This window comes from Clavelina lepadiformis, chromosome 1 (assembly GCF_947623445.1).
Source record: "Clavelina lepadiformis chromosome 1, kaClaLepa1.1, whole genome shotgun sequence".
In the NCBI taxonomy this organism is placed as follows: Eukaryota; Metazoa; Chordata; class Ascidiacea; order Aplousobranchia; family Clavelinidae; genus Clavelina; species Clavelina lepadiformis.
Genome location: NC_135240.1, coordinates 12,673,838 through 12,687,650, shown reverse-complemented (window position 1 = coordinate 12,687,650; position 13,813 = coordinate 12,673,838). Strand labels below are relative to the sequence as shown.

At 37.0% G+C, this 13,813-nt stretch overlaps 1 protein-coding gene across 1 annotated transcript; it reads right to left on the bottom strand.

The window, feature by feature from the left end:
- Positions 1-617: 617 nt before the first annotated feature.
- On the bottom strand, positions 618-6,361 carry LOC143461529 (catalase-like). Its single transcript, XM_076959265.1, has 14 exons — positions 6,208-6,361; positions 6,011-6,103; positions 5,841-5,919; positions 5,551-5,661; positions 5,308-5,438; positions 5,102-5,206; positions 4,878-5,003; positions 4,578-4,712; positions 4,321-4,377; positions 3,516-3,668; positions 2,814-2,961; positions 2,455-2,609; positions 1,434-1,541; positions 618-1,300 (listed from the first exon to the last, which is right to left on the bottom strand). The coding sequence occupies exons 1-14, from the start codon at positions 6,349-6,351 to the stop codon at positions 1,220-1,222; spliced, it is 1,626 nt and encodes a 541-aa protein (XP_076815380.1). The 5' UTR covers positions 6,352-6,361; the 3' UTR covers positions 618-1,219.
- Between the last annotated feature and the right edge of the window lie 7,452 nt (positions 6,362-13,813).

The following is a 13,813-nucleotide window of genomic DNA, read 5'->3' as shown; positions in this document are numbered from 1 at the left end:
TCTATCAAAAATCCATGATTCCAATTTTTTTACAGATGCGCAAAATAAACACTAAAATTGTTGGTCTAAAAAACCCAATTTTAGCTTCTTTCCTGCTAATTTTTAGCATACTTCTGCACGTGAACTGGAACACTGAAGCACCTCTACTGCTAGGGTAATTCCCAGGCTAGAAAACAACACCAACTATATTGTATTCTGATTAGGTTCCACGACAATTAACCGTGGGAAATTGACCGCGAACAAACTCACCGGGGACAACTCACCGGGGGACAACTGACCGTGACGTAAATTTACCTAGAACCAACTGACCTTAAATCATATTATCACTTAAATCATATAATTTGAATAAACAACAATGCTAATTTGCGTAAAAAATAAAAATAAAATGCGTAGCGGTTGATTTGTGTCGCCGGCCAATTTGTTGCCGGTCAGTTGACCACGACCAATTGTCGCCGGTGAATTTGTTCACGGTCAATTGACGTGATCCCTTCTGATTAATTGTCTAAGCATGTTTTTTAAAGCCCTATGTAGGACGTCTAACAAATTCATAAAGATCTTAGTTTTAGGTCTTTGGGGCTTCCTTCTAACGACGCATAAGCCATGAAACAGAAGTCAGCCGTCATTACAGCATACATTTATTTTTAATATCGGATGATATCCACGCATTTCTTTCTGAGCTAAACGAATTAGAAAAGGAAGAAAAACTCCCAAGGGTATTCATTGTACACTCATAAACTACACTTCATACACTCCGGTTATATCAAATGACCCAGCTTTTCCCACAGTTACGCACATGTACAACACGTCTTATTGGCAAATGATACAATTAAATATAAGGCGGTGATTGCAACCCTATCCGCAAATGCATATATACAAAGTGACAAATCGTATTACAAAGTAATAATTCAGAACTCGGTTAAAAGTTGCACACCGAATTTGCAAACGATTGGAATATAATCGTCAAATGATATTTACAATCCATAGCAAGTAAGTGCACTTGTGGCATGGTTTTCAAGTTGTTTGCTTTACAATAGCAGATGCAGTACAGGCACATTACACAACTTTTTTAAAACTATCTGAAGTTGCTGATATAAAATTAACTACAAACCAATTGGAATCAGGATTAAAATTACTATATCGAAACGTTGAATAATCACTGATAAAGGCGAAATATACTGCAAAGCGGGAATATCTTCACTGCATTTGCAAACTACAGCTTTTACAGGCTCGAGCAGGCTTTGTCCAGAACGGCCTGGATCATCGCCCCCAATCTGGGATGAACCTGAGAGAAGTTGCCGACCTAAAAGGTCGAAGATAATACGATGAGCTAACAAACAATAACGGTAATTTTTTTAGAAATTTAAATATGAGTAATATTATCAAGCATTGACAGGAGAGAGTATTAAAATTAACGCAAAAAACGAAAATCTTACAGTTCTCTTCTGAAGGAACGGTTGAGCGTTCTTCAGATGGTTGCCAATATTTTCGGCAAGACGTTTTCGTTCTTCGTCATTCAAGACATTGTTCCAGAAGTCGGTAACCTGAACGAAGATGATACTAATGTGCATGGATTGCGTATGGGCCGTTATTGTTTTTCATTAAATAAACTTATAAATCATACAATTTTCATCGTGAGTTTTGAAGACTAGAACTAAAACCCTTTGCATTATTTTTACTATTACATATGTAATACTAACTATTACGTAATAATGGACTTGGTTTCGTAATTCAGTGACGGGGTTAAATATCACATTATAACCCTTTTCAAAAGAGGTAAGTGCAATTCTTAAATTTTTGTAAAGTTGCAACCATTAAAATATAAACGACCAATACGTCGTTTAGAAGGTAAACATAATATCTGCGCCAACATTTGCATGGTTTGCCTGGAGTCAACGTAACTTTTGTATCTCTACTTTGGGTTATCATTTTTCGCTGTTAACGCATGAATGGCATTACTATGTACCGTTAAAATTATTATTCCAATGCGTTTCAGCCTTTCCATTTAATCAGGAAATTACGAACAGTAAAACCGTTAAAAAATAAGTTAGGTTGTCGACCAATGTAATTAATTAATTATTAATAATTCCCCTAATTGTAATTTCTTAATGCGAAGCCGCAGCTTCAGGAAACTGATCTAAAATTCGTAATATATTTTATTATAAATACAACGGTTGAGTCAGTCAAGAACCTGAAGCCGAGCGGAATTATGCGTGCACGTTCCTTTGAAGAAAATTTACAGAAAAGTCTGCCTGGTCCAAATTAATATTTAACCGACTATAGTTGCGACAGGACGGCTAAAGTTTGCACAAACAACAGTGTCGTGAGCTTTATGCAAACATAGCCCAACCTTCGCGCAACCCCATAAAACTAATTGTTAGGGTCTTGCACCAGTTAGATTTAAACCGACTCAAGTACATAGAGCAGCAAGCAAGAGGCAACCTATCGGCAATGTACCTGACTGTAATTGTCGTCATCAGCCGAATTCCAGCGTTTGCATTCACTGGACACCTTCAATGCGTGTTCGCATCGATGGGCTTTCGCCTTTCCACCAAGTGCGTTTCCATCCTTTGGACCGCTGAAGCTGTTCGGGTAATAGTTGGGCGCACCTTCTGCAAAACAAACCACAGCTTACAAAATTACGAGATTTCTGAGCCTTAATCACGTGTTTCGTTTTAAATTACTGTAACGAAAGCATGGAATATGAGTTGACGGTTATGTATAACCTTTGTACTGCTCATATTTCATTAATTTTAGCCAAAAAAAAACAAAACAGTTCAGTCGTGCATGAAACAGAAGTTAATAACAAACCGCACTTTGATTGTCAGTCACGCACTGCGGGCCATCACGCTGGTAATTGGTGACTTTGGAGTCTTTGACTCGGTATGGACAGTTGACTGGAATCTGCATGTAATTGCTACCAAGACGATGACGATGAGTATCGGGATAAGAGAAAAGGCGGCCCTGGAAGCAAGAAACTCAAATTCAGAATGACTCAGAACCTACTTACTGACGTACCCGTTTAGACGTACCTACTTACTGACGGCTTTTCGTGACCTTGGTTTATAAAGTGTTACATGACATTACAGATTACGCTCTATGGGTTGTACTATCAAATTGTTTTTTTAAGTAGGGTATTTCGACTACAGGTGGCCGGGAAATGAATAAAAACACGTTTTGCCTTAAATAAACGACTATAAATAAGCCGAGTCATTGCTTCGAGCAAGCCCAGCAGCAAAAATTTTCTGTTCTTGATATACAGAAAACCGCAATTAATCTGTTTACACAGTCGACTTTGTTAGCAGAAAACGAATTCTGTTACAAAATAATTATCTTCCTGTAATAGGAAACTGACTGTTAAGATGGAAACCTGCACATATTAATGACATAAACGCCACGTAAAACATGTTAATTTACTGTGGTTTCAAGAAAGAGAAAATATGCTACAGGAAAGGGTTGGACTATAAGGATAAACAATACGAAGTACAGTTCACTTTAGTATTATCACAAGTACCCACCTGTAACATTTTATCAGGACTGGCTTCAATACCAGGCACCATGTGGGAAGGGGAAAAAGCGATCTGTTCCACATCAGCAAAATAGTTGGATGGGTTCTCGTTCAAGACTAACTTCCCAACTTGGATGAGAGGGAAATCAGCTTGTGGCCATATCTGAAATTAAGAATAGCCGAAGTTGTTTATGACTTATAAGAGACAAATTTTACAGTGGTCAGCGACAGCGAGCTAGCCGTACTAGCACATTTGTAAGAATCATGACATCGTATAAATTTTTTGATGGCTTTTATGTCATTGTATGAAATGTTCCGTTAGCATATTATGACCAGCGAAGGCAGTCCTCTTAAACAAGACATACATCATTGCTTAAGTTTAATTATTAGTAAAGAAGTGCCCACGAAGAAAAAGACATGCTTTTATATTTCAACTTCGCTGAATCATTGTGATATTTCTGTCTACATTATAATATTCAAATGCGTTTGTGTTCAATGTGTTTGTATTGAGCCTGGACATCATGTATTTGGTTCATTTAGTTCAACTTGTTGTAATATTGCTGAATTATGAAAAGCACAGCTTAATTTTCTTCAGATAATAAGACATCTACATCTCACAAACAAGTAATGTATATAGCGAAGTATTTTAACAAAAAAGGACCTCTTCCATTTGACGAGAGGGCTGTTTTATGTTTGAAAGCAATAAGGCCATGTCAACAAAAGCCTTTTCACACTCAGCCTAGTAAAAGCTATCCTAGGAAAAAATTAACCAATAATCAAACAAAGTTTGAAAGCTTGCAGGCCTGGCATGTTACCTTGGTAAGGTCAAATGGATTCCATTTGAACTTTTCTGCTTGCTCGAATGTCATCACCTGTAAAAATCAAAAAGTGATATAAACTTACTGGGATTACTAGGAAGTATTAGTCTTTACATAACATGCAAATACTATGATTCATCTACACACTTGGTTCCAAGAACCACTTGTCGTTAGCAAAAAGCTTTCGAGGAACCACTACTGTTTAACAACAAATGTTTGTTCAAACAAGCTCAAAACTTTTTATAAAAACCAACTTGAATTTTCATTGTCCAGCTTGGGTAATTCTTGTTGGCGATAGCATTGTACAAGTCCCGAATTGCATAATCAGGATCAGTGGCAGAAAGGCTGTCTGCTTCATCTGCCATAAAGTTCTTGATCCCTTGATCCGTCTGCCATGGAATAAAACAGATAAAAATCGTTAACTGAAAACGTATTGAAATTTTATTTATACAGGGTTTAAAGAATTTATTTATTCCAACAGACCACAATGAATTTAATTCAACCAACTACAACAAATTTTATGTAGATTGCAAGCGGATAACTGAGCAACAGACCTTCATGTGGAACTTGCAATATACAGCTTCACCATCAGCATTTACCATCTTGAATGTGTGGCTTCCATATCCATTCATTTTACGGTAACCATCTGGTGTTCCTCTGTCACTGAACAAAAATGACACCTAAAAGCAACATATTTTTTGAATCTAATAAAGGAGTTAAAAAAAACTGATAACAAACGAAGCAGAATGAAAAAAAACCTGAAGAAAGTTAAACAAACCTGGTGAGTTGTTTCTGGACGCAAAGAAATAAAATCCCAGAACATATCGGGATCCTTCAAATGGGTCTGAGGATTCCTCTTTTGAGTGTGGATGAATGATGGGAACTGTAAAAATCCCAATATTCTTTACCCTCACACTTAATACAATATTTTATTAAATCAAAATATTTTGACATTAACCATGCAAACGTATGACCATGGCTTACAAATATTGGATCTCTAATGAAGAAAATGGGGGTGTTGTTGCCAACCAAATCCCAGTTTCCATCTTCAGTATAGAATTTCACAGCAAACCCGCGAGGATCACGAGCAGTGTCAGCACTACCAGACTCGCCACCTGTGACAACAAAACTGGGTTGAAATGGGTTGGGTGTGGGCGGCAAAACAAGACATTGTATTTATATGTAGTGTATGGTATTTATATGTAAAAGTCATGAAAAATCACCAACCAACAGTAGAAAATCGAATTGCTAAAGGAGTCTTCTTCCCAATGTGTTCAAAGATTTTAGCCTTGCAGAAATTGCTGATGTCATGTGTCACCTCAAAATATCCCTTTGCACCTGAAAACATCATAAATTTTCAATACAACTAACACAGCCCACCCTGAATATTAGACAACAGAAGAGCTCTGTTATAGGTTGGTGCTCTGCAAACAACATAAACGTTAAAGAAGTTATATGCGACTTATGTTTGAACAGCTTATAACTGTGTGGAAAAAGTAGAAATGTCTTTAACTTACCAGCCCCTTTGGCATGAACCACTCTCTCAGGAATGCGCTCTCTATTGAAATGAGCCATTTCATCAGTGAAAGTAAAATCCTACATGAACAGGTACAAGTGGTTACGGAATGCATCAAGAATTATCATAAAAATGATTGCAAAGTATGCTTGATTAAATAATCTGAAATACCTGCGTAAGCAGTGGTCCACGGGGTCCTATTGTCATACTGTTCAGTTTGTCAGATATAGGAGCACCAGTAGATGTCATCAAGTCACCACCATCCTGGAAATGCAATTGTGAACAAACACCAAAAATATGGTAAAAAATTGCATTTCAGTTAATTTGTAGTGAGAAGTATCAATTTTGGCAGCTTTTCTCCAACATACCTTAGTAGCAGCAGCATGTTCTGCAATCTGGTTTGTAGCTTTATCACGCTTGTCAGTCATTTTCAGTTGTAATTTAAGTACCAGTACTAACTTATTAATTGAAGCAAAGCTTATAAAAGCGACCTTGAAAAGTGAAATATACATCGATTAATTTTGGTTTCAGATATAAGTTATATACACACTGAATATTTCTTAACTGAAGAAAGTCACGAACAGGAGAATATAATTACATACAAACCATTTTTTCTAACATGTTGTGCATTTGTCACCTCAGTTATCCTGTAGTCTCGTACTACCACTTGGCAGTTAATAGTATTCAAGAATATTACAAAATGATAAATAATACAGTGCTTGCCTGTATTTTAACTGCGTCTGCATTCTGGTTAAAAAGCTTAAAGTGAAAAACACAGACTATAATCGAGGAGGGTCTACTGTAGCACACCTTCCAGGCTTCCATCAGGCAACTAACAAGCATAGTCTATCAAATATGCATACATTGTATGTTCATCAAATCAGAGATATTGACAGACTAGCTTGAAAAAACTAAACAAAATCCCGCCATGAACGTTATTTATATCAAGTATCATCTCCATCTCGAATAATGAAATTTTTATCACTCTAAATTTAGAAATTGTCCTTTTGGCAACAATCAGGCTTTATTGCTCTCTTAAGCACGATCACGTTTTACTGTCGTGCTAAACTAAGCATTTTAGTTGTACAATAACCCACCGTCATTATTATTCCGTGTAACTTTGAATCTCCAATCAGCTAAAACATTTGTAATCTGGAAATTACCGCTCTAAGTTTAGAAGTAATAAGCTTACCAGATGTAGGCCAACTGCCGCCCGATTTGCCAATTGAGAAAGCAAAAAAAGAAGTTGCATAACAATGACTAAGCAAAAAGATTTCACTACTGTGCCAACCAATCAAGGGACACATCACACAGGGGAGTCACATATATAATTGATAAGTCATCTTACGTCAAAACAGTTTGGCTGAGAAAAACAGAGAGTCATCGTCTATCGTGACATAGAACTGTCACTAAAATGCTGGTTAACGGTGTTAACAGTTTTGAAACCGACATATAGCAAAGTCCTAACTTGTTAACTTGGTTTTATCCCCGTGCTTGAAGTGACGTATGCGGCAGCCGGCATTGTAGTTGCGTTACAAACGTCAAACCACTCCAAAAATGATGCCTTAGGCGTAAGTTGTGAAGTGCGCCTGTCCCAGATGATCAATGCGCTGTAATGACCAAGCAATATGAGTCAGCAAAACAAATTTAGATAATAGGTTTGCAATAGGTGTTCTTACTGAGCACATGCTGAAATGTCTTTGTGGCGTCACCAATGGCAGCCTCCTGTTTTTCATCAGCACCCTGCTATCAGTGATGTCACGTGGTTGCCGATCGGTATACCACCCTGCTGTTGGTGACTTCAAAAAGTTGGTGGTTAATGGTTTAGAGCAGTGATTCCCAACCGCGGCTCCAAGCTAGCCTTCTTGCGGCTCCCATTGACCCTTGAAAATCCCACAAAAAATATAAAAAAATCGATTTAAAATAAGTAGGGCGATTATTTTTTGACTTGTCAAAAAAAGTCAGTTTTCAGCAAAATGATCAGAATCAAAAATAAATATCGCAATCGGTTGACCGATGACCACTTCAAGCAGCTACTGCATACTGCATCCTCTGCAATTGCGCCCCGCTTTGACAAACTTGTTAAAGCTCAAAGCCAATGCCAAGTTGGACATTAAATGGATTTGTGTTATTTTTCTTGTTAGTGTTGCTATTGGTTAGTTAGTACATGCTTTCATGCTTTAAAAATTTTGTTATAATTACTTGAGTGTTTTCATGCGGCTCCATACGTACTCTGAAGTTTGAAATTCGGCCCCGACACCAAAAAAGGTTGGGAACCACGGGTTTAGAGAGGCAGGGTCGTAACTCGTAATCAAAAGGACAATTCGTTTTCAAATAATATCCAGCTATTGGTTTGTGCCCAATAGGAAAGAGTGCGGCAGCCTTTATTTTTTATATTGTTTGTTTTTCGCCGTTGACTGTTGGGAGCGAAAAATATGGTTTCTTATATAGGTATAGGCTGAAATGAGAATGTTGTTAGAAGATGCCTATACAGCTATGGTGTTGCTGAGGCTGCAAATTTCGGAATATCCGGTATGTAGCTGTGCAGAGACACATTTAGTTAGTACTTACAATACTTAGTAGCCTACATAGTACAATACAGTGCAGTACAATACAGTACTTAGTACAATACTTTTTGAGTAACATGGCAAAAATTAGTCATGTTTATAATTAGGTTTGTAGTGGTGGGGTGCAATAGGTGTGATCATTTCTTTTAAAGTGTTCATTCTGTGGCATGGATATGGTTAATTTCATGTTTATTAGCCGATTATCCATTCATTTGTAGAATGAAGAAATTAATGCAAATTACATAAAAAAATTAAGACATCTTTTCCCGACATATATTATGACCAACGTGGAAGGGTCATACCCTCAATGCCAGGTATCAAAAGGATATAAGTTTAGTTACTTTGTTGTTGTTGTTATAGGGCTATAGGCAAACAGAATGCATACATAATTGTTTATCTTTTAGATTGAAAAATATTCAGTGATCCTGATCTTTAAAACTAATCTGCTAAACACTCTTCCATGGGTTTGCATGTTATAAACCCTAGTTCAGGTGTGCCAGTTATTACAGCAAAGACGACAACTTTGACTACTACTGGGTCTTTTTCCGGTCAAGTCCAGGTCCAGTGGTCACAAGCTTCTTTTTTTACTTCCACCATTGAGAATCGGCATGTTTCCAGTCAATTGTAAATTAACCGATTCAACTCACCGAATATTGCCAAACTTGTTAGACAAAAACAGTGCCAAACTTCACACTGAAATGTCGACGTGTAGTAAAAACTTTGTTGAATTTACTATATCTTGGTATGTTTATTGTTCTTATAATTGTAAAAAGGACCTACGTATTTATAAGATTAGAATTTTGGTGTGAGAGGTTTAATTAGAAATTAGCAGTAAACACTCAAGTGGCCCGCGCAATCATTCGTAAATCGCATGTGGCCCTTTGGCCAAAAAGGTTGGACACCCCTGTCCTACAGTCAATTAAGGGACAAAATAAACAATACTGCAAAATAAAGATACTATCAGCCAATCAATGTGTGCTGCAATATCCGTAGGCTACTTTGTTAATATAAATTACACTTTGAGTACTTAAATGAATATAATAAATTCTTTTGTGCACTTTTTTTCTAATAATCGTAGCAGAGTACTACTACTCCAACAATGGGAGGGCTTCTGTCGGTTACGTCACGGTCAGCAGCCTGGGTGCTACGTGACCAACAGCAGCCTGTCAATCATTGAGCAGCAACCAATAGCAGGGCGCTAGTGGAAAACAGCAGGTTGCAGCATCCGCTCTTTCGGTTTGGACTCCGCCCCACTGTGCCAACCAATCAAGGGACACATCACACAGGGGAGTCACATATATAATTGATATGTCATCTTACACCAAAAACAGTTTGGCTGAGAAAAACAGAGTCATCGTCTATCGTGACATAGAACTGTCACTAAAATGCTGGTTAACTAACACATAGCAAAGTCCTAACTTGTTAACTTGGTTTTATCCCCGTGCTTGAAGTGACGTATGCGGCAGCCGGCATTGTAGTTGCGTTACAAACGTCAAACCACTCCAAAAATGATGCCTTAGGCGTAAGCTGTGAAGTGCGCCTGTCCCAGACGATCAATGCGCTGTAATGACCAAGCAATATGAGTCAGCAAAACAAATTCGTATAAACGTTTTGGGCAATCCAATGACCGTAAAGTATATTTATAAAAAAAATCATGCACAAATAACTATGAAATGTTTTACTGGAAACCTCTTCATGTTGGTAAATTATATTGAATGTATTTTGACATGACTTTTGATTTCTCTTTATTAGTCATGCAAGATCATACTATGCGGTCACTTGAATACAAGTCACGAACGACGTTAACTTCTATACAGCAGTCCTCGAGAACAAATTGGCATGGGCGCTTGCCAATGCCTCCTTCCTTAAGAAGTAACTTATTAAATTTTTATTTTTTTCAGCAGAAAAGTTAAATGTTTTTTGCAATTTTGCTTTAAAGAATAAATTGTTGTTAAATTAGGTCAGGTTCAAAAGCTTTGGCCGTGTTTTGTAAAGAACTAAACTTTGATTAAGTTAATAAAAACAGAAATCACGACCTTTGCCTACGCTTACAAAAATTTCTTGATGGCGCCTACGGGCGGGAAAGACTCAATTAAAACGACAAAAATAAAAATATATTTACCAGAAATTGCACACAGACAAGCTCAGTAACCGGAGGTCGAAAGAAGACGAATCATTACCATGTTTAAGAACGACCGTAGCTAGCATTCAATTTAAGAGAGGGCACACGAAATTTACAAAGGGGCACAAGTTTAGTGTTAACGCACACTGAAATGGTAAGCTATTAATCTTTGTAATTGCAACAGCTTTTACAGTCACTTAGTCTAAATTGGAAAAAGGTTTCGTGAAAATCAAAAAAATAACCTACAAAATAGAATGTTTTTCTGTAATTGCAGCGTTAGCATCACAAACAAGCAAAATTTCAATTACACCAATATAAAAAACAAAGCATAAATCATACGTCAAAAGTAAGAAAGCCGTTTCGTAATACACATCACAAAATACGGTAGCGTATAGTTTAAGATTGCATAAGTTGCTCAAAAACAATTATTGCGAAATGTTAACGCATTGACACCATATTGTTATCACAAAGATTGTCGCCATGTCGCTCAGATCAAGAGAATGTTTTTGTTTCTATTTTTTGTTGAACCTATTTAAAAACTTCATAAGTAACTTTATTTGCTAAATCTTTCTTTATAATGCCATTAACAGCCCAAGTCACCAAAACGCTGCTGACCCATTGATGTATTCGGTGTACGAATACGGTGAAAGAGCGCTGGCAAGCAAAGAAAAACTGCTCGCACTGTCGTAGAACCGCCAAATGTTGGTGAACATATAAACACAAAAATAATGAAAGAAAAGACGATTTGTACCGAATAAGTATAGCTTTGTTGTGTTTTTAAGATATTTGCAAACCAGTCCCTCGTAAAAAACATTTATTTCAACGTTATAAAGTTTTTTGCAGCCACTATTTTATTGGCTAAATCCGTAGCGAAAAAACGAAAAAACAACATATTTAGAAGTGCTTTTAACTTTTCTACATAAGTAACGGGCTACAGTTTTTTTTATCCACTTTTTCTGTGTAACATAGAAACGCCAACTTGGTAACGTAATAGGCCCCCCAAGCAAGATTAAAGAGGGGAGACATGGGCTCAATGTTGTTTCCGATGGCAAGATGTGACATTCGCATTAACAATAGTTTTCCATTTGGCTTTTGGTTTTGGTAAAACTAGAAGTTTTCGAAATTTTGAAAATGTTGAGTTAAGTTTCTGCTTAATCGACTTCCCACCTAAAGAAATACAGTAGAAGAACTAAGTTTTTATCAGATCAGTCATTGACGTATTTTGGATTGCTCGGATGGGCACGAAAAGTTTTTAAAACGTTTTGGCCTAAATTTCCCATGTAAAATAAAATAATAGAGCTTAAGCCTGAAAGAACATCATTACAATTGCTATAAAAGGTATAATTATTACATTGCAGTTCGGAACAATTTTTTTAGCTGGGTTAATGGTAGGTTTTACTTCTAGCGAAAAACCTGCCGAAAAAATATACCAGTAAGCGGTAGGCTGCAGTAACCTACAAGGCTCTATCTGGTGAAACTTAAAACAAGTTGTTGTAGGAAACGTGTTGCTAACTGCATGGCGTGATTAATATTGTCTCCTCACCAAGCCAATATTCTGCGATTATTCACGCAACAGATAAAGCTAATGGAGTTTCCTCATTTTTTCTTCATGAAAAATTAGGTTAGGAAACAACATATGTTTTTAACGAGGTAGGTTATACCATTTGCAGTAGGCTTAACGGTGGTCTACACCAAAAAACTCGTAAATATTACGAATTCAACGTGGGAACATGTTCTCTACATCTTTTAATTGTGTAGTGGTTTGCGATTTGTTGGTTTTAAATTCGTTCAGGTTAGGAACTATTTTGTGGGTTTGGTTGCCATGCTAACCTACCATCATTTAGCACAACTCTGTTATTGATCTTGCATGTTTTAAACCCTTGGATTTGTCCACTTTTTCCTGCTCGTTAATTGTTCGTAAGCATGTGTTTTATTGTGCTATAACCACAACGGTTAGCATCCTAACTTTCGCTCCGCACAGTTCTGAGAGAATTTGTGCGTAAAAGCGTCGCTTAGACTTTAGAGCACGTACATTCTTGAGAAAACATTTCATTTTGATGCGTAAAAGCGCACAGGACGATTCAAGACCGGACGATTCGACATACAGATTATTCAACCCTCGGACGATCTAATCCCGGGTGACTTAAACCCGGCCGATTCAACCCAGGGAAAGTTCAACTCACGGAAGTTTCACACAACGGTCGTTTGTTCCATTAAATTGCGTAAAAACCTATAGTGTCATTATTTACAGGAACATCTATCTAATACGTTATTAGGCACTGATAAGGCTTTTACTACCATGTGAATACATATCTTGCACAGAAATGAAAACAAGTTTATGTTTCGACAACATTGTAATGAGCAGGCCCATTTAGAATAGAATTCAAAACTGAAGTCTCCATGCCGATTGAAAGTCAAACCTTACAAAAATTGTTTTCTAAACTAACTTCTATCAATGGTGTATTTCACTTTTCTTCATCTTTCTGTTACAATTAGACAAAAAGCTTTATAAGCTTTTTTTTGACAAGTATGCATGACGACCCCCACGAAGAAGTTTGAAGCAGGAGATCGGACAATTTGAGAATAGTTTTTACCTAATTCCACAACAAAAAAAGCTAATTTTAATAAAACTGTTTCAAACTCGTATGAAACATATTTATCGTCTTACACTAATCAGTTTACATCAATATATCCTGCGAAAATAAAGTTATGCGCTTTTAATTATGTGTCCTACATGCAGGACGCTAGACATAAACAGTGGTTGAGTGGTACATTGATTGAATTGTCTGTTGGTTGAATCATTCGCTAGTTGAATCGTCCTGGGTTGAATCGTCCGTGGGTTGAATCGTCAGTAGGTTGAATCGACCGTGGGTTGAATCGTCCTTCCACCAAGCGCAACATTTTGAGTTTTCAACACTTTCCTGATTAGCACTTTTTACACTTCAATGCACTTACTGGCAACTACTCTTCGATTTAAGCCCAACTTGTTTTTGAACTTGGCCCTCACTTTAACAAGGAACTGCGAGACCTAAATTAAGCTACTTTCGTTTCAGTGGTCTCTCCCTCTTTTTGTACAACCTCTGCTGTCTGGTATGTGCACTAATTCTATTGGCATCAAAATACCATAAACTTATAAGTAATTTATAGATTATAGAAGATTTAGATTATACAACGGTTTGTTTACGTTTACACAAAAGTTACCTTACCAACCCTGGTTAAAATACCGGGAAAATAAAGTGAGAATCCTTCCAAGACTACTTGTGAAAAGATACATACACTGTACAA

Excerpts from the sequence above, each read along its gene's own strand:
- LOC143461529 (XM_076959265.1), bottom strand. The coding sequence starts at position 6,351 with ATGTATATTTCACTTTTCAAGGTCGCTTTTATAAGCTTTGCTTCAATT. Across the intron at positions 5,207-5,307 it reads TCATTAGAGATCCAATATTT|TTCCCATCATTCATCCACAC; the intron begins GTAAGCCATGGT and ends GGATTTTTACAG. Across the intron at positions 2,962-3,515 it reads GTCCTGATAAAATGTTACAG|GGCCGCCTTTTCTCTTATCC; the intron begins GTGGGTACTTGT and ends TCTTGCTTCCAG.